This window comes from Echinops telfairi, unplaced genomic scaffold (genome assembly GCF_000313985.2).
Source record: "Echinops telfairi isolate 266 unplaced genomic scaffold, ASM31398v2 ScPeMD7_5868;HRSCAF=6743_1, whole genome shotgun sequence".
Taxonomy (NCBI): domain Eukaryota; kingdom Metazoa; phylum Chordata; class Mammalia; order Afrosoricida; family Tenrecidae; genus Echinops; species Echinops telfairi.
In genome coordinates, this window is record NW_022109768.1 from 2,151,804 (window position 1) to 2,175,494 (window position 23,691).

At 40.3% G+C, this 23,691-nt stretch overlaps 1 protein-coding gene across 1 annotated transcript; it reads left to right on the plus strand.

Moving 5' to 3' along the window:
- Positions 1 to 945: 945 nt before the first annotated feature.
- PLRG1 (pleiotropic regulator 1) lies at positions 946 to 21,857 on the plus strand. The gene is made up of 15 exons (XM_045295836.1): positions 946 to 1,042; positions 2,421 to 2,527; positions 3,663 to 3,805; positions 4,714 to 4,767; positions 6,444 to 6,537; positions 6,730 to 6,817; positions 10,059 to 10,157; positions 13,289 to 13,381; positions 16,483 to 16,632; positions 16,721 to 16,822; positions 18,270 to 18,372; positions 19,064 to 19,172; positions 20,295 to 20,434; positions 20,865 to 21,058; positions 21,618 to 21,857. The coding sequence occupies exons 1-15, from the start codon at positions 1,034 to 1,036 to the stop codon at positions 21,675 to 21,677; spliced, it is 1,545 nt and encodes a 514-aa protein (XP_045151771.1). The 5' UTR covers positions 946 to 1,033; the 3' UTR covers positions 21,678 to 21,857.
- Positions 21,858 to 23,691: the final 1,834 nt, after the last annotated feature.

A 23,691-nucleotide genomic window follows, 5' to 3' on the forward strand; every position in this document is an offset into this window, starting at 1 on the left:
GCTGACTTACTGTAACCCTATAGGGGAGAGTAAAACTGCCCATATGGGTTTCCAAGACGGCGAATCTTTATAGGAGCAGAAAACCTCATCTTTCCCCACCAGAGCAACTGGTGGCTTTGACTCACGTGGTTAGCAGCCCAATGAGTAACCCACTACACTAGCAAGTTGATTCTGACTCAAGGCCACCCTAGCTAGATGACAGGGTAGAACCGCCCCTATATCTGAGACTGTAACTTTTTTTCTCTCATTGCCGCCAGTTTTTACTCATAGCGACCCTTATTGGGCAGGGTAGAATTGCCTGTGGGTTTGTGAAACTGTAAGTCTTTACAGGAGTAGAAAACTTCATCTTAGCGGTGGGGGAAAGAGAGGTCTTTCTACTCCTAAAATGACTTACAGCCTCAGAAACCCACAGGGGCAGTTCTGCTTTGCCTTATGGTGTTGCTGAGCAACAAAAAGTGAGTGAACTCCTTAGGAAATAGGAAGCTTTGTCTTTCTCTCGCTGAGAAGCTGGTGATTTCAAACTGCAGACCGTGCGATTAGCAGCCCGACGCGTGATCTCGACGCCTCCAGGGCTCCTCGTTCATACTATCTAGAACCAAACCAAACTCACCATGAGTTTCCCAGCCTGTAGCTGTTGATCGTAGAAAATCGACTGGGGAATTCGCATGTCAGACCCTCCCCAAACTTATTTCTTAGTTTCTCCACATAAAAAGTAGGTAGAACAGTTCGGAACAAATAAAGCTACAGCGACAACGCAAAACATTTAAAGTTGCCAGTAGCCAGAGACGCCCAGCCAGGAACTGCCGGGAGACGCCAGAACTCCAAGACTCCGCCCCTGGGAATAGCCTCCAGGGCAAAGGCCGGCCCCTTCGTGCCCGGACCGGAAGATGCCCATCGCGCGTGCGCGTGAACTACGTCACATCCGGTGCCGGGGTGTGCGCTTCCGGAAGGGGCTGGACAGTCGTGGCGGCGGTTCCTTGTGCATTTGATAGTGTTTCTTCGGTGGCTGGCGGGCGGATTTCTCGGTGGCATCATGGTTGAGGTACGGGGACAGGCTCTCAGGAGTCGTGTGGCCAGGACTGCTTTTCTCTGGCGGCAATCGTGAATGATGGGGGGAGAGGAGGCTGCAAGGAGTGGCTGGCCGAGGCGAGGCCCACTGCCTTTTTAGGTTTTCAAGGGCGTACACTGGCTGGGTGAGAGCACGAATTTGAGGCGGGAAGTCTGAGAAGTTTCTCCAGTTTTCATTTGGCCAATGAGAAGTGGGCACTGTCTTTGTAGGTGAGGCTTCCCTTGATGGTGAACCACTGGTACTTGCCGCCTGGAGGGTTGTACCAGGAATTCTGCTTGTAAACAACGGATGGTCTTCTCGTTTTAAGAGTTGGTCTTTTAGCGCAGCTCTTCCCTCGGGAAAATCTTGTTTTGCATCTTTCGCTAGCTTGAATGTCCTACCTGTGTTATCTCAGAAGCTTGGCTTCTGACCGCCCTTCTCCATAGCCAAAGCAGTCGCCTTAATTCAGACCAATAGCCTCTCACCCGGACTGCCGCATTCGCTCCCGTTTGGGTCCCTATAAATTTTATCTGTTTAAAATGTCAGCCAGCCACGCCTTCCTTGTGCAAAAAACTCGTTACCGGCCTCGTGTTAAAACTAGAGCATGAACGCAGGTGGTTGTCAAAGGTTTAAAAGACCTTGCCGATTCTTGCAACCTCATCTTACAACAAAACCCACCCTCTCATAATTACAGTGCCCAGAACTCAAAACCAAACTCAGTGCCATGTAGTCGTTACCCACTCATAATGACCCTATGGAACAGACTAAAACGGCATCTGTGCGTTTCCAAGACTAAGTCTTTACCGGAGTAAAAAGAAGCTCCTGATATTATTTCAATTAGTGAACATTTTTGTATACGTTGTTTTCCTCTGTCCAAATTGCACCTGACTCCATTCGGCCAGGTAGCATTCTCTGTATAAATATCACCTCAGAGAGGTCTTCCCTGACAGTACTGCACAAAATAATGTATTCTTTCTCTCTCTTATGTCACAGTCCCTTGCTTGTTACCTTTATAACACTAATCAAAATGTGGGAATATGTTGCTTATTTTTATTTATTTCCCTTTGAGCAAGGGAATATGACTTCCCCATTCTGTAAACTTCTCTCACAATGCCTGCTAGATACATAGTGTTCACGGGATAAATATTTATGCAACAAATAACCGAGTGTTGTTCCTGGGGCTCTGGTCAAATGGCAGCTTTTCTCTCTCTTCTTTTTTTTAACATTTGATTCTTTCACTTTGCTACTGGGAGCTGTGGTGAGTAGCATGAAGTTTTTTACATTGGCAAATGTGAGGTACATAACAATTTGGCTTTAGATTGTGATGTATGTAACTTGTAACTAAGTATATAATTGCCCTGTTTCTTTTTAGGAGGTACAGAAGCATTCTGTGCATACACTAGTGTTCAGGTCATTGAAAAGGACCCATGACATGTTTGTAGCTGATAATGGCAAACCTGTGCCTTTGGATGAAGAGAGGTAGGCATCGTCTCTAATTGCTAGCATATTTAAACGCCTAACATTGTGAAAGAGGACAGGGAGAGTAAGACTACTCAAAAAACAATCGGTTTGCACAAGTAAGTACTGTAATGTGATACATGTTTTTGCAGAGCAACAACCTCCTCTTTTGTATCCATCTTATTTATCTGGATGCATTCTATGAGAAGAATGCAGTAGTTAATCTTTTAGTACTAGTTAGTAGTACTAGCACTCATAGGCTAGATAGGCAATAGTGAGTGGTGCCTTTATATACCTTATATACTTGTTTATAAGCTGAGTTTTTCAGCACATTTTTAATGCAGTTTTCGTGGTAAAATTAGGTGCCTCGGCTGATATTCAGGTCAGCTTATATTCAGGTCAGTATATATGGTAATTTAAGCTGATTGAACTTCTTTTTTGGCCTTATCATTCACATTAAAAACCCTATTAATTGCATTTAGAAGTATGCCATAATTTGGAGGACCCTTTTCAGGTGTTTTATTTTATAATTAATCACTTTGCATGAGCTTTCAGCTTCCCGCTGCTCTCGGAGCCTTGCTGAGCTGAAATCGCAGCTGGCCAGTACTTCTACTGCCATCCTTTCTTGTTAGTCTGATGAAGATTTTTGAATGATGGCTTATTTTTGGTTCCTCATCTCCAGCTCCAGGCTGGGGTCGCATTATGTGCAGTGTTCCTTTTTTGTCCTTTGCTCTTCCTTTTAAATCTTTTACTTAATTTCTCAAAGAAGCATTTATATTAATATAAAGTGGGCTGTACTTAAAAATAACATAAGTGCATTTCTTTGTAAGATGTTGAATAAATTAAGTACTTTGATTAGTTGTAATTAACCTTGTTAAGGTAAATGAAAGATTAATTAGGAAACAAATGAAAATATTACTTAGAACAATGTATCTATGCTGTGGAATTTGAGGGAAACTAGATACAGGGTTTAGAACTGTACTTAGATTTTTTGAAGTTGAAGTTAAAAATGCTATTTAACTTTAAAATCGTAATAGAATCTTTTTCTACATGGTTAAACAAATTTGAATACTCATTCTCAGGCTACCTGTAAACATTTGCTCTGGTGAATATAAAGTATTAAAAATGTATTCTTATGTTTGTAATTTTTAAATAGTCACAAACGAAAAATGGCAGTCAAACTTCGCAATGAGTATGGCCCTGTGTTGCATATGCCTACTTCAAAAGAAAATTTTAAAGAGAAGGGCCTTCAAAATGCAGCAGACTCCTATGGTCACAAGCAGTATCCTGCCAATCAAGGTGAGTATCGTGTTATCAGGACTTAAATGTGAATTGTTAAAATTAGAAAAACCAAATGCTTTATTAGCACCACTTCCCAAACTCACTGCCAACAAGTCAATTAAAACTCAGAGTGACCCTGTAGGACAGGGTAGAACTAACCTCGTGGGTTTCTGAGACTACAGTTCTTTAAGGACATATAAAGCCTCATCTTTCCCATGAAGCAGCTGGTGGGTTCAAACTGTTGACCTTACTGCTGGCATCTCAAAGTATAACCCACAATACCACCAAGGCTCTTCAGTACCCCTTCCAGAAGCCAATTCCAACCATACAGTTTTTACTGATTGTACCAGTATTGTAATGGAAGTCTTGATTTTCTCAAGACTTGTGATTGACATTATTAGGTAATGGTTTTCTTTTTATAAGAAGGTGGTAGAATAATGATAGCAGATATCTATAAGATGTGGACAAGGTCACAGTGGAGACTAAAGGAACAATTTGGAGACAATTTCTGAATGGTAGGGAGACCATCTGTTGGCTGTTGGTCAGAAAGACAGTAGTAAGTTCAAATGTGACTGAAAATTACAGTGAATAAAAGAATCCAAAATTGCACAGGGAAGCCATTTGTTGGTTAAAACAACAAAACAGTGGATTAGCTTCCTACCCACCATTCTGTAAAAAAAAAAAATATGCCCAAGCTTTCCTGATCTCATCAGCAGAGAGGTAAGGATGTAGTTCTGTGCATGGTTTTCAGGAGTCAAGAAAAAGAAAAGATCAAGTTCCCTTATTTCCAAGACTGGAGTTTAGTGGGAGATGTTCCGAAACCTGGTTGATTATATAATATTATTATTTGATTCATTAAAATAGATAGTATTTGTATATAAGAAGAATTATGAGGGCTTTCTCACCTTCCTCTCTTACACTTTTAGGCCAGGAAGTTGAATATTTGGTGACAGGTACGCATCCATATCCACCAGGCCCTGGTAAGTAGGCTGTTAAAATGCCCAATTATGACATATATTTCCATAAATGATTCCCATTGCTTATAAAATACAAAATCAAGCCAATAGCTATTTGTCTAGAGCTGACTTTTTCGATGGTAGTTAAGTGATACTTAGTAGCACACTCAGCATTCTTCGCACACGTCTATTTCTCAGACACTACTATTTCTCAGACACTACAGGAGGAACTCAAAGGCGGTAAGACTGCGACAGGCCTTGTTAAGCTTACTCTCTGGTAGCTGATTTGTGAATATCAATTAGCATATAAAAGTCAAAAGAGAATATTAAACATGAGCCATGTGTGTATTTTTTGTGTGTAGGGTTGGTACACAGATGGAGTGACTAGTATAACAAAACACAATTTTTTTAAATCATTTTATTAGGGGCTCATACAACTCTTATCACAATCATACATACATCAATTGTGTCCAGCATATTCATACATATGTTGCCATCATCATTCTCAAAACACCTGCTTTCTTCTTGAGCCCTTGGCATCCACTCCTCATTTTTCTCTCCACTCCTCCCTCCTCACTGAACCCTTGATAATTTATAAATTATTATTATTTTGTCTTATCTCACACCATCCAACGTCTCCCTCACCCATTTCTCCGCTGTCCGTCCCCTGGGGAGGAGGTTATATGTAGACCTTGTAATCTGTTCCCCCTTTCTCCATCACCTTCCCTCCACCCTCCCAATATCGCCACTCTCTCCACTGGTCCTGAGGGGTTCATCTGTCCTGGATTCCCTGTATTTCCAGTTCCTATCTGTGCCAGTGAACATCCTCCGGTCCAGCCGGATATGTAAGGTAGAATTGGGATCATGATAGTAGGGGGGAGGAAGCATTCAAGAACTAGAGGGGAATTGCATATTTCATCGTTGCTACACTGTACCCGGACTGGCTCGTCTCCTCCCCGCAGCCCTTCTGCAAGGGGATGTCCCAGTTTCCCACAGATGGGCCCTGGGTCCCCACTCTGCACTCCCCCTCATTCACAATGCTATGATTTTGGTTTTTTTGGCTTTGATGCCTGATACCTGATCCCTTCAATGCCTTGTGATCTCACAGGCTTGTGTGCTTCTTCCATGAGGGCTTTGATGTTTCTTAGTTAGATGGCCCCTTGTTTATCTTCCAGCCTATAGGACCCCAGATTCTGCATATTTTGACAGCCGGACACCGTCAGCTTTCTTCACCACATTTGCCTGTGCACCTGCTTTGTTTTCAGTGAACAAAACACAATTTTAATATGTTGGTTCTAGTAGTTTGAGAAGATGGGCTGCATGATAGAGAAATTACAATGGATTGGGAGCTTTTTGTAGTAGTGATTTACATTCGTTCTTAGAAACTTCTGCTACTATTTGGGAAATTGCTTGATTTTTACATCTAAAGGTAATGCCCCAAGATAATAAAAATGTCACTTTTATTCTCCTGAGCTACTGTAATCAGTCAGACTTGAGTTATGTGTCATTAAATAATGCTTATATAATTACAGTTTGTAAAAATTTGGAAACAAAAGAAAAAGCTTAATAAAAAAATTGTGATCTATCTACCTAGATATATTCACCCTTATATTTTTGGCATTTGGTTTGTATTTTATTTTACATGCATGTGAATATAAGCATAGATGGCTACTAAAGGAATTAATTTTTTCTTTTAACAGGGGTTGCTCTGACAGCGGACACGAAGATTCAGAGAATGCCGAGTGAATCGGCTGCACAGTCTGTGGCGGTGGCGCTGCCCTCTGCTCAGAGCAGGTAGCCTTTCCTCATTTCTGTACTCACAGAGATGTAAACGCTTTCCCTCCTTTTTAAGTTTCTTTATGTATTATGTGAAACTTCCATTCACCAGACTTAAAATTTTTAGAAGAAAAGAGTTGTTTGTGCCGAGCACATGATTGGTGGCATTGATTGCTTGCTTCCTTACTTGTGATATTTCTCTTGTGTTAGGGTTGATGCAAATCGAACTACACCTGGTGGAAATGAATACCGACATCCCGGGGCTTCTGACCGGTCACAGCCTCCATCCATGACTGCAGTAAGTTTTCCTGTGCCAAGTCATGGTGAAGGTCTTTAATTTCTACGGCATCTTATTCCTCTTAATACCAATCTCTTTCTTAAATTGTTTGGGAAAAGATACATTTTCCTTAGAATTATTATATTAGATAGTAGCCTGAGCTGCTTGTTAATATTTCATGATCTTAAAACTTGATGTTAGTGAGTTGACATATTTTTTTAGAATTTAAACTTCTAGAATAATGTAATTCTCAAAATCTAGAACAATGTAATTCTTGCACTTTATAGATTGTATTTATTTGGGGAAGGTAAAATATAGCTATTTATTGGTACTAAAAATATTAGTACTATTCTGAAACTTGTGCTAGATGTCAGTGTTATTAAGCATAAGAGTACTTTAAGTGAAACTTTAAGTTGGTTTGCATAGTGTAAGACATGAGTGCTCTTGGTCTGGTAATACTCATGGGCCATACAACTAGTGTCTGAGAAATAAGCATTCAGATATATATGAGCTTATTTTAAGTAAATGGCAGCTGCTCATATCTGTGAAAATAATTGAAAATACCATGGCTTCGGTCAGGCACAGTCTTGTCCTGAAAGTAACATCCATCCTTGCTTTTTAATATTCTAAAGAGGTCTTTTGCAGCAGATTTACCCAAGGTCCCTGTCTTTTGCTCACTTGACTGATGTATAGGGGTGATTGTGGGTCCAAGCAAGACAAAATCTTTGAAAACTTCAACCTTTTTCCCATTTATCATGATGGTTCCCCATTGGTCCAGTTGTGAAGCTTTCGATCTTCTTTACCTTGAGTTGTAAACCATGTTGAACACTGCAATCTGTGATCTGCACCATCAGGTGTTCAAGTCCTCCTCACTGTCAGCAAGCAAGGTTGTGTCATGTGCACGTCACAGGTTGTTAATAAATGCCTAGTGCCTCCAATCCTGATGCCACGTTATTATTCATATAACCCAGAGCCTCTGATGATTTGCTCTGCATACATATTGAATGAGATTGGTGAGATAATAACACCCCCAACTCACCCCTTCCCTGATTATAAACCATGCAATATGCCCATATTCTGTTAACCACAACTGCCTTTTGGTCCATGTACAAGTTCCCCATGAACACACTGAAGTATTCTGTAATATCCATTGTTCTCAAGATTAGCCATACTGTTTTTTATGATCCACACAGTCAGATGCCTTGGCATATCAATAAAATAGGAGTAAACATTTTGTATTTTCTGAATCCAGCCTGAACCTCTGGCAGCTCCCTGTCAATGTACTGCTGTAATTGTTGATAGATTATCCGTAAAGTTTTGATTGCATGTGATATCATTGATAATGTTCTATAGTTTGAGCATTCTGCTGAGTCACCTTTCTTTGGAATGGACACAGATATGTCTCTTCTAGTCCGTTGGACAAGTAGTTCCTTCCAGTGCTTCCTCGGTTTATAGAAATTTGGTGAAATGTTTCATTAAATCCTGGAGTCTTGTCTTTGGCTAATGCAGTGGTTCTCAACCTCCCTAATGCCGCGGCCCTTTAGCACAGTTCCTCATGTTCTGGTGACCCCGAACCATAAAATTTTCATTGCTACTTCATAACTGTAATTTTGCTACTATTATGAATCGGGTGACCCCTGTGAAACGGTCGTTCAACCCCCAAAGGGGTTGTGACCCACAGTTTGATGGGCTGATGCTTTCAGTGCAGCTTGAACTTCTTCCTGAGTTCCACTTATTCTTTCTTATAGGTTCCTCCTGACATGGTGCAATGCGGACGCGTCCTTTTTGGCACAGTCCTGTAGTATTTGCATCTTCTCTAGGGCTTCCTGCATCGTTTCATATTTTGCTCTTAGACTCACTCAGTATTGTAACTCGGCTTAAATTTTTTCTTCAGTTTTTTCACTAAGATGTCCTGAGTGTATTCTTCCCTTTTTGGTTTTCTAACTCTTACGTCTTTGCACATTTCATTATAATACTTGTCGTCGTCTTCTCGAGCTGCTCTTTGAAATCCTATGTTCATTTCGTTGACTTCCTCAGTTCTTGTTCGCCTTAGGTATTCTACAATTAATAGAGCACGTTTTAGAATCTCTTGACATCCACTTTGACTTTCTTTTCTGTCTTTATAATGGCATTTTGCTTTCTTCATGAATGATGTTCTGGATGGCTTCCCACTGCTCATCAGTTCTTCTGTCATTAGTGTTCAGTGCATCCAATCTGTACTTGTGATGGTCTTGAAAGTCAGCTAGGACAGACTCAGGCTATATTTTAGTCCTTGTGGACTTGTTATAATTTCTTCAGCTTCAGTCTCAACTCAGCTTACATGTGAACAATTGATAGTCCCTTCAACAATCAGCCCCTGGCCTGGTTTTAGCTGCTGATAGTGATTCTCCATGGCCCCCCACCCCCCACCCCATGTAGTCAGTCAGTTCGACTTCTGTGTGTTTCCTCTGGAGCAATCTATATGTATATTTGCCGTTTGTGTTATTGAAAAGCGGTTTTTGCTGTGAATAAGTCATTGGTATGGCAGAATTCTGTCACCCTATCTCCAATTTATTATATAACCGGTGATTTGTCTTTATGAAATACGGAGTATGGATTGGCTCCAATATTTTGTGAATGGATGGTTGGGCTCCCTAATGCCCATCCAGTCCATTCCAACTCTTGCCAACTCCCTGTGGGGCAGAATAGACCTGTGCTCCGTAGGTTTTCAGTGACTGGTTTTTTGAAAAAGTAGATCGCAAGGCTTTTTATCCCAGCCAGTAACCCACCCCAAACCAAGCTCACTCCCATGAAATTGAGTCTGACGCATAGTGATCTTACAGGACAGACTAGGATTGCTGGTTAGAGAGTTTCACAGAATGTAACTCCTCCTGGGAACAAACAGCCTTATCTTTCTTCCACAAGGTGGTAATGTGATATTCTATCAACCTTTTAAAGTAGGATTTTATGTAATGTCATAACTGTGAGGTAGGTATTCATATTACAAAAAGATGCAATGTACTTTTTTACTCAGTCTGTTACGTGCTTTAAAACATTGCGACATACTTCTCTTTGATTTTTAAAATGAAAATTGAGCAAGATATAGTTATGACAAAGCTTAAATTACTTTTTATGTTAGAGAAAACAAGACTCATTTCCTTTTAGTAATTTCAGAGGGGGGGGAGTAAACCTTTTGTGTGCCACTCTTACTTTCCATTTTTATGTTAACATGAAATGTTATATATGGTTTTCTCACTCATACTATTATCTGTTTTCTGTCTAGGTTTTGGAGGCTTCCAATGCCAAGACCTCTGCACTGATGGCCAAAAAGGCCCCCACAATGCCGAAACCCCAGTGGCACCCACCTTGGAAACTCTACAGAGTGAGTTAATCTGCTTGTATAAATCCTGAGGAATAGAACAGGAAGGAAAATGAGTGAATATGAGTACAGGAAGAGTGATTTGATGAGGGGTGGGAGGGAGTTTAAAAGTCACCCAAATTCACTGCCGTTTAATTGATTCCAACTCATAGTGACCCTATAGGGCCAGTTAGAACTACCCTGTGGGTTTCCAAGCTACAAATCTCTATAGGAGCAGAAATCCTTATTTGCCTCCCACAGTACAGCTGGTGGATTCAAACCACTGACCTTGTGGTTAGCAACTCAATGCGTAACACACTAAGCCACCAGATGCCCATGGGAGAGGGCTTAGATAGTCTATTAAAAGATATCTGGGAAAGGAGACTTCCTTAAGCTTACTTATATTTTATGGAAAATACACTACAAAATATGAATATAATGCTAATAAGTGTGGAGACCAGAAGAGAGGCTTTGGGATTTTGAGATATTTATTCTGAAGGCTGAGGGCAGAAAGACCGTATAAAGACATTTCTTGAGATTTAGCAATTATATTTTAAGGCATCATAAATTAGAATGAATCAAGATACACCCGATCTTAAAAAAATGTGTCAAAAAAACCTTCAAAATCACTACCATTGACCTGATTCTGACCCATTGCATTTCTGCACAGCAGGATAGAACTGGCTCTGTGGGTTTCTAAGACTCAACTCTTTGTGGGAGTACAAAGCCATGTATTTCTTGTGAGGAGTGGCTGGTGGTTTCTGACTGCTGACCTTAAGGCTAGCAGCCCAATGTATAACTACTACAGCACCAGTGCTCCAAAATAAACTGTGTGTCAGAGGGAAACACAAACACAGCCTCGTGTGGTTTAATATATGGTTAACGCTTTAATATTTTTAAGTTGTCATAGAGTGAAATAGACCTCTGTGTGTATGTGTGTACACACCTGCAATTCTAATAATTGGTATGTAGATTTGGCTAACTGTTACTTGAATGACAAGTAGGATATAGGAGTTTTGTTTTGTTTTGTTTTAGTCATTTTATTGGGGGCTCATACAACTCATCACAATCCATACACACATCAATTGTATAAAGCACATTTGTTACCCTCATCATTCTCAAAACATTTGCTCTCCACTTAAGCTCCTGGCATCAGCTCCCCATTTCCCCCGCTCCCTCCCTGCTCCCCCCCTCCCTCACGAGCCCTTGATAATTTATAAATTATTATTTTGTCATATCTTACACTGTTCAATATCTCCCTTCACCCACTTTTCTGTTGTCCATCCCCCAGGGAGGGGGTTATATATAGATCTCTGTAATCAGTTCCCCCTCTCTACCCCACCCTCCCTCGACCCTCCTGGTAATCAGTTCCCCCTCTCTACCCCACCCTCCCTCGACCCTCCTGGTATCGCCACTCTCACCACTGGTCCTGAAGGGATCATCCGTACTGGATTCCCTGTGTTTCCAATTCCCATCTGTACCAGTGTACATCCTCTGGTCTAGCCAGACTTGCAAGGTAGAAATGGGATCATGATGCGGGTGGGGTGGAGGAAGTATTTAGAAACTAGAGGAAAGTTGTATGTTTCATTGTTGCTACACTGCACCCTGATTGGCTCTTCTCCCTGAGACCCTTCTGTAAGGGGATGTCCAATTTCCTATAGATGGGCTTTGGGTCCCCACTCCGCACTCCCCATCATTCACAATGATAAGATTTTTTGTTTTTTGATGCCTGATACCTGATCCCTTCGACACCTTGTGATCACACAGGCTGGTATGCTTTTTCCAAGTGGGCTTTGTTGCTTCTGAGCTAGATAACCGCTTGTTTACCTTCAAGTCTTTAAGACCCCAGATGCTGTATCTTTTGATAGCCGGGCTCCATTAGCTTTCTTCACCACATTTGCTTATGCACCCTCTTTGTCTTCAGCGATTGTGTCGGGAAGGTGAGCATCATGGGATACTAGTTTAATAGAACAAAGTATTCTTGCATTGAGGGAGTACTTGAGTGGAGGCCCAATGTCCATCTACTATCTTAATACTAAACCTATAAATATATGCACAGAGATCTATTTCCCCATCCTCATTTATAAATATATTTACATATGTGCATGGCTGTATTTCGACCTTTATAAATGCCCTTTGCCTCCTGGTTCTTTCCTCTATTTCCTTTTGACTTTCCTCTTGTCTGTCATGCTCAAGCCTTCATTTGGGTTTCAGTAATTTCTCTTGGTTATACGACCCTTGATCAAGCCCTACCAGGCCTCCCACACCACCAATTTGGATCACTTGTTGTTCCCTTGTCCCTGGGTTTGTTAACACCACTTCCTTTCCCCCCACTCTCCCATGTCGTCCCCCTCCCCCACCCGAACTGTCGGTCCCCTTGTTTTCTCCTCCAGATTGTTCATCCAGCCTATCATATTTAGAGAGACCTGCGGAGATAATAACATGCACAAAAGCAAGACAGAGCAAAACCAAGCAACAAAAGAAAACAGCAACAACAAAAAGCCAATGACAAATACAAAACCAAAAAAAACACAACAAACAACCACAAAAGAAAAAGCTTGTAGTTAGTTCTAGGACTGTTTGTTGGCCTTTCGGAGTGTTTTCCAGTCGAGTCTGATGGGGCGCCAAGCCCTGGCCCCAAAGTCTATTTTTAGTATTTCCTGGGGACATTGTTGCTCTGTTAAGATAGGCGTTTTACCCCCTCATAAAACACTCCTTTTAAAGTTGTACTCCTGCCCCAGTCATACGCTTGCAAGAATTACCTGTTCCTCATTAGTTTAGTTTTGTCGTTTTGACTGTTTACCTTATGTAGTTTCGCTGAGTGTGCAACCTTTTGTGACTAGCTTCTACCTTTTAATGTCTTTGTGATTCATCCAAGACGTATGTATTAAGAATGTTTCCATTTTTAGTACTTAGGAGTATTTGACTGTATGGAAGTACCACAATTTGTATATCTTTCACATGTTGGAAATTGCTTCACATTTATCGTACTACAATTACCAAACACTCTTATTTGTCAATTACTTTAATTGTTGATACTCATTTGAAGCTATGGGAAGGGGCATTTCAAACCCTTGTGGTGGTTGAAATTGTAAACTTGAATTCAAGTAAACTTGAACTGCTGATGAGTCCGCACATGCTTTTCTTCACTGCAGGTTATCAGTGGGCACCTTGGCTGGGTTCGATGTATTGCTGTGGAGCCTGGAAATCAGTGGTTTGTTACTGGGTCTGCGGATAGAACTATAAAGGTAATAAGAACAGAGAAAACAAATAAAACATAACTTTAGCATGCAAGTTGAACCTGTTATTAGGTTATTTCCTATTGTGAGGGTCACTGTTGCATATCTTCAAATTATTTTTAGACCTGATTACGAGTTAACAGATAAGTTTTTGTTAAGTTTTTACAAATAAGTATTATTTTAAAATTGGTATATCTGGAAAAGGACAGCTTGAGAAGACAAGGTGCAAAAGTGCAAAGACATAAAAAACATTCAGCATATCCTGAAGTGGAAGAACTCAAGAAAAAATTAAACACCGAGTTTCAATATTGAACGATTCTATAAGCAAAATATTGAATGATGCAGGAGGCATCAAAAGAAAATGGAAAGAATACATAGAGCCACTGTATCAAGAAGAACAAGCTCACATTCCACCATTTTAGGAGGTTACATAATAAGCGTTCAGGAGGTAACATATGAGCAAGAACCACTGCACTGAAAGCATTAGTTTAAAACAAGGCTGCAGACATTGATGAATTGGAATGTTTAAGCAAGCAGAGGAAGCACCGGAAACACTTATTTATGGCGGGAAATTTGGAAGGCAGGCACTTGACCAACTGACTTGGAGGAGATCCATGTTTGTGCCCATTAAAAAAGGGAGACCCAACAGAATTCTGAAATCATAGTATAGCATCATTGATAACATATGAAAGTTAAATTTTGCTAACAGTCATCTATCAAGAGTTGCAGCAGTACATTGACAGGGAACTGCCAGAGGTTTAGTCTGGATTCAGAAGAGGACTTAGAACAAGAGAGATCTCTGCTGATGTAGGATGGATCTTGGCTTAAATCAGAATCCAAGTCAGAAGTTTAGTTCTGTTTCATTGACTTTGCCAAGGCATTTAACCGTGTGGATCATAACAGACTCTGGATCACTTTGAGAAGAATGGGGATTCCAGAATAAGTCACTGTGCTCATGGGGGACTTGTACATGGATCAAGAAGTATTTGTGCAAACAGCATGTGGGAATGCTGCATGGCTTAAAATCGGGCAAGATGTGCAGCAAGGTTGTTATCGTCTCACCATACTCACTCACTCGGTGCTGAGCAAGTCATCAAAGAAATTGGGTTAGATGAAACAGAATGTGCCATCAAGATGGAAGGAAGGCTTATTAACCTGTGATATGCTGACGACACAACTTTACTTGCTGAAGAGAGGAGAACTTGAAGCACTTGATGAAGATCAAGGTTTGCAACCTTCGGGGTGGATTAAACTCACTGTAAAAAAGACCAACATCCTCACAACTGGACCAATAGGTAGCATCATGATAAATGGAGGAAAAATTGAATTTTTTTCTTGCTTGGATCCACAGTCAGTGTTCATGGAAGCAGCAATCAAGAAACTAGGATGTATGTTGAATTAGATAAGACTGCTGCACAAGACCTATTTAGAATATTGAAAAGCAAGGATGTTGCTTTGAGGACTATTGTGTGCTTAACCCAAGCCTTAGTATTTTAATTGCTTTATATGTATGTGAATGTTGGACATTCAGTACGGAAAACTGAAGAAGAATTGATGCATTTGAATTGTGCTGGAGGAGAATATTGAAAATGCCATGGACTGCTAAAGGACAAACCCATCTGTATGGTCTAGCAGAAGTATGGTCTAGTAGTTACATAATCAACTGTCAACTTAAGGAAGGGGTGGAGTCTAGCCTGTCGATCAATTTGCAGCTCAATGATCTCATTTGAATGCACGACAGATTTATATAACTCACTGGAGGCCAGACACACTCCCTGGGAGACATTTCTGTTGACAAACCACATGGAGCTATGCTGATGCAGCCAGAGCCCTGGAGCTGGAGGAGCCACGTGTAGACCCATGCCAGCACTGACATGCTTCAGTCGCCACTGGATCCACAAGACATTCAATGTGTTGCATGTGTCTAAAGAGGCATGTATAGACTGGTATCAGACATACAGCCTAATATCGGACTTATGGACTGGGCTGGGACGTTTTCTCAATATATAATTGCTCTTTTATATAAAACTTTCTTATACACATATGGGTGTCCATCAATTTGTTTCTCTAGTCAACCCGTACTAACACATATGACTAGAGTGCTCCTTAGAGGTAAAGATGGTGATGCTTCATCATACATACTTTGGACATGTCCGGAGAGGCCGGGCCCAGGAGAAAGATATCAACATGATTGATAAAGTCGAAGGCCGCCTTCAAGGAGATGGATTGCAACAGTGGGCTCAGATCTGGAAACAATCGAGAGACTGGCACAGGACAGGGTAGTGTTTTGTTCTGTGGTACATATTTGTGGTACATATTTAGTGTTTTGTTCTGTGGTTGGAAGCTCAGTGGCACCTACCGATGTCCTCAAATCGGTCCAGTTATCTTCCTGAAATAAATGCCATTTACAGCAACTTTGCTAATAGTTTCTTTTACTTCTTAAGAAATGACAGTATGTTTATTTAGAGAGAATATGGAAGATGCCTGAAGGACATCGTAGAACTCCCCGTAGGACTTCCTAGTCCATCTTTTATAGCCTGCCACATCCTCCTGAGAGATATACCTAACTATAAAAGAGCATTGATCCGCCAGAATCTCCCACTGGGTAGATCTCTGAGTGAATTTCTTTTCCAGTATTCATAAGTATCCTTGTACTTCCTTCGAAACTTTTTCTTTCTGTGTAAGTGTTTATTGGTTCAAAAGTATGCTCAATGCGTAATTTTATATCTTATTTTTCCTTTACCCACATATCAAAGGCATATGGAATTCAACTTTTTTTTTCAACTCTGTTTTTAAATGGTCGCATAGTTTGTCCTTTAGATATTCTCGATCGATATTTATCACCTAGGATGTGAAAGCTGTTTCCTGCTTTTCTCTGTCTAGTTCATCTTCTGCCCTCAGTTTTTTTGTGTGTTTTAAAATATTTCATTACGTTAGGTAGAAGTAATGAGGCAGATGTTTTTGAAGCTGAGTCCGAAGGTACCGATTAGTCTTCAAAATGAGTGACGTGATACTTGGAGTGTAGGCCATTTCCTCACATTATTTTGTATCCCTTATTTTTTAGTAACCAACACAAGGTTAACACAAAGCTACATTTTCTTTGATCGCAGATCTGGGACTTGGCTAGTGGCAAATTAAAGCTGTCATTGACTGGGCATATCAGTACAGTTCGTGGTGTGATCGTAAGCTCAAGGAGCCCTTACCTGTTCTCTTGTGGAGAAGACAAACAAGTGAAGTGCTGGGATCTTGAATATAATAAGGTAAGCTTGGGTTTTAGGATTTAAAACACTGAGCCAGTATTTTTCTTCCTTATAATAGGAACTTGAACCTCTCTTGCTTTCTCTTTAGGTGATAAGACACTATCATGGACATCTAAGTGCCGTGTATGGCTTGGATTTGCATCCAACAATAGATGTGCTGGTAACTTGTAGCCGAGACTCAACTGCACGGGTAAATAGGACAGAGTTGCTTATTATCTACAGATATATGTTCTATGTAGTCATGTATGATCCGATAGACAGTTAAAGACCCTTGTCTTTTTTGTTAAACCGTTGTAGGGCATAATCTAGACATCATTACAATTCAGTAGTCCAGTCATATCATGAAGGCTTGTACCGTTGCTATCACAACCAGTTATAAAACATTTTCTTCCTTCTGTACTCCTTGTGATTAGTTCCCCATGACCCCCCAGCCTCCCCCCAGAAACCCTTCATCTAGTATTGTCTCTCTAGATTCACCCATCCTGGCTTTCATATACTGAAAAACATAGAAAGACACATAACAGAGTCAAGAATCAATAACAAAATGCAACAGAATAACCCCAGTCAAAAGAAAACAAAATATTACAAACTAGAGCAAACTCAATGTGTCAAAAGGGAGATCAAATGATAAAGTTTTGACCGTCCAGATCAGATGCTTCGTGTTACTCTGTACTTGTCTCTACAGCACTTTCTCTTGATAACAGGGTTATTCACCTCCCTTGGTCATGTTCAGAGGGACACCACTGGAAGTTTATTTTATGTGTAGATCCTGCGAATGTGTTTGGGCTTGCATTGTCATTGCCTTCAGCAAACCGAAAGTTTGCAATTTAAACTCTGATACCATCCCCCTCCTTAAGACTTGGATTGTACTATTTCCCACCCGTGGATCATGCGGGCAACTGTGCTTCTTCCATGTGAACGTAGTTCATATCTCACTTAGATGGCTGCTTCTTTGAAAACAAGCCTTTACGACCCCAGACACTGTTCTTTCTGACAGCCGAGCACATTCTGGTTTCTTCACACTTTGCTGTAGCACCCATGTCTTCTGTTGTTCTCGTCATGAGGGCACATACAGAGCAGGGCCATGTCATAGGAACTGATTGTTCTTAGATTGGACTAGGATTGAGTGTGAGCCCCAAATTCATTTCTTTTCATATATGAAAACTGTTTCATATATGCCTTTGGTTCACCTTAAGGACATCTTTGTTAATTTATGAGAGAGAACATTAGCAATCATCTCCCTGGTGATGTTTATTTTGTCATTGATTCAGTCCCTTACTCCTTGAATTTATTTTCCAGTATGTTATTCTCCATTGATCTTCAGTCCTGTGGTCATACCTTCACCCCAAATTGGGATTTTCTCGCTTTCAGTCTATATGGCCCCATTATCTTTTTCATTCTATAGCCCCACTATACCCATGCTTAGACTTAGTCCCCTGATGTTCAGCTTTTTCCCCCCCTTAATTGCCTCTTGTGTACATTCCTCACCCAGCTTATACGTCATCATCCCTCAGTTGAGCACTTTCTTGATTATATTTCGGCGCAGCTGTCTCGTAAATATCTGGCGTTGGCCTGGTCCAGTTGTCTGCTTGGAACACGTATTCCTGTTGCCTTTGACTGTATGCTATGCTTTGTAGATTTGGGATGTGCGAACCAAAGCCAGTGTGCACACATTATCTGGACACACGAATGCAGTTGCCACTGTGAGATGTCAAGCTGCAGAACCACAAATCATTACTGGTATGATCGAAACTTGCCAAGTGTTTAACATATTGGTCTCGAGATGGATCATCATGTACTTATTGTTATTATACACAGTTACTTATTCATCATGATGGTTCTTTCTATGTCTTTATAGTGCTGCCATGTCATGTTGGGATATTTTGATGAGGCACTTAAGTATTATAGTCACACGTCTTTTAAGTGGGTTGTGTTTTTTTTTATATTACAGAGTGTGTTATACCCAATGTCTTCTAATGTCTGATTAGAAAATGGTGCCATTATAAACATTGTTTTGTAGTGTAAGAACTACTAATGTAGGAAGTTGAAGCAAGACAATGAAATATCCTCTGATTAGTAACATTTAGAGCTTATATTTTAAAAAAACAAGAAGAAGAATAACAACGTGTCTTTAAAAGTAAAAAACAAGGTGTTTATTTGATATATTTTACTAAGTAGCAAACTTGAATTTTTCCTTTTGGTGTGTAGTTGTGAGGTAAAATGATTGGTTGTTATTTGTATTTCTGGAGTCACTATAAGTCAGAATCGACTCAGTGCTAAGAATTTTTTGAGTTTTGAGTATAAGGAAATTAGGCAAAGGTAAACCTCTAATGCAGTATACTACGTCTGAAAGAATGTTTCATAATTTACGTATTTTAACTTTAGCCCCCATTTTCCTGGTGTATGTTTAGTGTTTGTATTTTCATTGCAGGAAGCCATGACACTACAATACGATTATGGGACTTGGTGGCTGGAAAAACAAGAGTCACACTAACAAATCACAAAAAATCAGTACGGGCCGTGGTTTTACATCCAAGACAGTACGTAAAAATCATAATGTCCAATGAGATAATATGTCGAAGTGGGCCATAGTCAAAATGAAAGCTAATGCTTTTGAATTCTATTACACATAAAAGTTGTAAATAAATGGTATTGAACGCAGAAACACAGAATGATTCTTATAGAGATGGGGGGGTAAAACACACCGTGAAAATAGTGTCTGGATGTCCAGAGAGGTTGAACTTGGTGTTCCCGCTGATGGTGAGAGCACCCCTCACAGTGCTCTCAGAGCCACACACTGTCTTCCTCCCTTCCTCTCCTTCTGTCCCTTGTTCTCCTTCCTTCTGTCCCGTAGCTCCCCGGGCGGAATGGCTTACCGCCCTCTTGAGGAAAAAAAAATACTCAGCACTCCCTTCACCATGAAGAAGTTTTGTAGTATAGCCCATAAGTACATGTGTCTGTTTCAGGAACACCCCCCAGCCCCACCCCCGCCACTCATTCCAGTGCTCCCCGGGGCTGGTACCACCCCCTGAGAAATACTGTCCCTCTCCAAAATAACCACATCTGCACCCCTTTACCATTTGTGTAAAATTACGGTTTTGCACATTCATTGCTCCCATTTATCGTAGAGCTTTGGAGAAATGAGGGGAGAATAAAACAATCTGGTGTAGTGGTTAATGCTTTGAGTTCATAACTGCAAAGTCAGCAGTTTGAAACCACCAGCTGCTCCATGAGGGAAAATGGGGCTTTCTATATCTGGAAAGAGTGACAGTCTCGGGAACCAACAGGGGCAGTTCCACCTGGTGCTACAGGGTTTAATTGAGACAAAAAGGATTCAGTGGCTGCAGTTTACTATCTTTTTTTGGAGGTTATTTTAAGACGACATACATAAAGAGTGCACATTACAAAATTACAACCACAGTAAATCCACTCCCATCGAGTTGATTCTGGCTCATGGAGACCTTATCAGACATGATCTTTCAGAACCCAGAGAGCTTCCTCTTTTTCCTGGGGAGTGACTGCGAGGTTCGAACTGCTGATCTTTAAGGTCATCAGCCCACTGTGTAACCCACTACACTACAAGGACTCTTTATTGTAGGCCTGTGAATTTCACTATTTTTTTAACTTGGCTAATTTTGTCTTTCTTTTTACTCTTACTTCAGTTACACATTTGCATCTGGTTCTCCAGATAACATAAAACAGTGGAAATTCCCTGATGGAAGTTTCATTCAAAATCTTTCTGGTCATAATGCCATTATTAACACATTGACGGTGAATTCTGATGGAGTGCTGGTATCTGGAGGTAGGATTTTTATGCTGAACATATTGTTTAGTCACTTTTTCTTCTGGTGAATTGAGTAAATATTTGAAAAAAGTTGAGGCGGTCACACCAAAGCATTATAATGGAACTTTCCTAACCTCAGCGGTGTGTATTTGAGTGACTGTCTATATGCTGGTGCTTAGCCATAGTCCACATTGGGGTTTGCACTGGGAACCACTCAGAGCTGGCTGAGCAAGAAGTGGTTTTCAAATACTGTGTTTTTTTCTGAATCTGTACTATTCATTGAACACACATGAAATACAATCCAGTGTTAAGAAAAGCTGAATATCTTTATAATTATCTTAAATATTCTTAGAACTGTTATTGCCATGGTGCTCGGCTAGTGACTAGTGTTTTAGTAAATGCCAGGCTTAGTTTTCAAGGAGTTCTTAACCAGGTTTTTCCCTTTCAGCCGACAATGGCACGATGCATCTCTGGGACTGGAGAACTGGCTATAATTTCCAGAGAGTTCATGCAGCTGTGCAGCCTGGGTCTTTAGACAGCGAATCAGGAATATTTGCCTGTGCTTTTGATCAGTCTGAAAGCCGATTACTGACAGCAGAGGCTGATAAAACCATTAAAGTGTACAGAGAGGATGATACAGCGGTAAGTTTTCTTTTTCCCATGGAGTTTTAAGTAAAGTAAGTCAAACACAGATTTCACAAGTGTTTTCTCATTTCTCATCTTCAAGTTACTAAAATGATCAGAAAAACCAAAAAACAAATTCTCAAAGTATTAAAGGTGTTGGTTATCTTGGGTAGTGACTCCTCCGATTTTAGTAGATGTCATGGATATCAGTGAATCCATAGATTTATTGATTTATTTTTATTTTATTCTGGTTTTCTTTATGGTAGTCATTAAGAAGATCCTGGCACTCAGAATAGCAGCCTATGAATGAAGTTAGGCAATTCCAGAGTCACAACTGTGGTGGCACTAGAATGTAGAGAATAATTATATTAAGGTGAAATACCTCAAACTGAACTTTAAATCTGTTCAGCCTTCTTCACCAGAGACTTGGTCAGGGCCAAAAATTTCAACTACTTCTAAAGTTGTTGTAGAATGACTAAATATATAATGATTTAGAATAGATAAAACTGATTTTATGAGAAGTCTGCTAATGTCAAAGAAACTAATACTTTATCTTAACTTACTTCTCTGTTTTTAGACAGAAGAAACCCATCCAGTCAGCTGGAAACCAGAAATTATCAAGAGAAAAAGATTTTAATGTAACTTTGTCTTCGTGGTGGTTCTACTTTCTTTTCTTTTTTTTTTTTTAAAACTCCCCTGACCTTGGCTTGATGGGGATATCTAGTTATTTTGTGTTCTGACTAGGATTGTAAAGTGGAAACTCATTTGTTCATATCATTGCTGCGTCATCATATTTTACAATAAACTGTTCCCTGCCCTCCTGGTGTTTTTATTTCTAAACTAAGCAGTTTCAATCCTAGCAAGGAGGATGCAGATATCAAATGTATACACTTCCATTGAACATAACTATTCTGAAGATAAAATGTCTTCCAGTTTTATTAGGGGAACCTGTTTTGAATGCATAAAACTTAGTAACTCCCAACGTTGATTGAGTCAGTTCCGACTCACAGTGAGCCTGCAGGACCGGGTAGAACTGCCTCTGGGTTTTCCAGACTGGGACTCTGCTGCAGCAGGAGCCCCAGCTTTCTCCTTTGGCTCATCTAATGGTGTTTAATTGCTGGCCTTTGGGTGAGCAGCCCAATGCAGTACCCACTGCGCCACTGGAACACCTTATAAGACATTATTATAAAAGGATGTATTTGGAGGGGAGCAGAATATTTCTTTAACAAAATATTAAGCTGATATCTGTGTTGTGATTTTCCATTTGGAGTTCTGAAATGTTAAATATGTCTATTCTAGAAACAATTTTTGAGTTCTTGTACTGCAGAATTCTACACGAGATACTGTTGAGGAAACACTTGTGTCTGCCCTCCAAGAATTCCAGTGTAGTAGCTTCTCACAGAGCTGCAAGCCGGGGGAACTCAGTAGCAAAGCCCGTAATGTTTTTGTGGGAGGTTTGTGGAAGACTTCACAGAGAAGAGTTCATAGTGAACTGAGAAAGCTGAATCTAAGATGAGGCATGCAGTACTGAAACCAGAGGTAGAACGTCATGTGGAGTGAGTAATGGAGAGAGAAAGCTGGCTAGTGGTGGGAAAAGTCCTATTTTGATTTTGAATTTATACCACAAAACAAAGCTCACTGTAATTAAGTTCATTCCAACAACTCCTGGTGGCCCTGTAGGATGGAGTAGAACTCCTGTTGGTTTCTGAGACTAAATGTTTATGGGAGTGGAAAACTTCTCTTTTACCTGCTGGTGGCTTTGAGCAGCTGACCCTGCAGTTGGCCGCCCACTGAGTAACCACTGTGCTAGGTAGATGTCAAAACCTAGGGAATGTAATGAGAATCCGAAGGGCATTTGCGTAGGTAACCAGGGCTGCAGTCTCTTGGGGATTTTCTAATGCCCGTCCCTCCAAGTAAATTCTTTGTCCCTGCTGCCTAATTCCATGTCACTAGATATTTTGTCAACATCTACAGGAAAAAAGTATGAGTCACTTCTTAAATTTCCACAATTAAAGTGTACCATGGTTTTGAATAGATAACCATTTTGCATGTTATAGGTGGGAGTAGTTGCCTCTTGAGAGTATAATTTTATCAGGTTTGTTGAACTCGAGGAAATAGCCTATTTAGAATAATCTGACAAAGGTATTGATAGAAGAACTTCATTGCGCCTTTGTGTTTTCATAAATGCATCTAGCCCACCTGTCCCTTAAAACAGATTGATTTAATAGCTTAAAATACATACAACTCATGTTCATTAAGAAATGAAGAATGTCAGAATTATTACAGCAAGCTGTCCAAAGTTTATTGTGAAAAAAACTCTTAAAGCAATTTTTGTAAAATAGCTTGTTACTGCTATAAAATTACTAGGGAAATGTATTGTGCTCTGGTTTTGTGAGGAAGAGACAGGATCTGCTTTATGTAGTTCTACAATGTTTTTGTAAACCTCAATAAAGAATAAAAATCTGCACTTGCATCTCTGAGAGATTCTGATATGGCTACTAATAAAAACAGAATAATGCCCATACCTAATGGACTCGTATAAGGAAATGAGACAAAACACATGCCTACCTATGAAATTACAGCCAGAATGCTCCTGAGAGGCCAGCTTAGGTAGAGACCTTATCTCAAGTACTTTGGACATGTGACCTGGA

What these genes read in the sequence shown, in the direction of transcription:
- PLRG1 (XM_045295836.1), top strand. An exon ending in AGCCTCCATCCATGACTGCA is followed by an intron (nt 6,818 to 10,058) that starts GTAAGTTTTCCT and finishes TTTTCTGTCTAG; the next exon opens with GTTTTGGAGGCTTCCAATGC. An exon ending in CTGCGGATAGAACTATAAAG is followed by an intron (nt 13,382 to 16,482) that starts GTAATAAGAACA and finishes CTTTGATCGCAG; the next exon opens with ATCTGGGACTTGGCTAGTGG.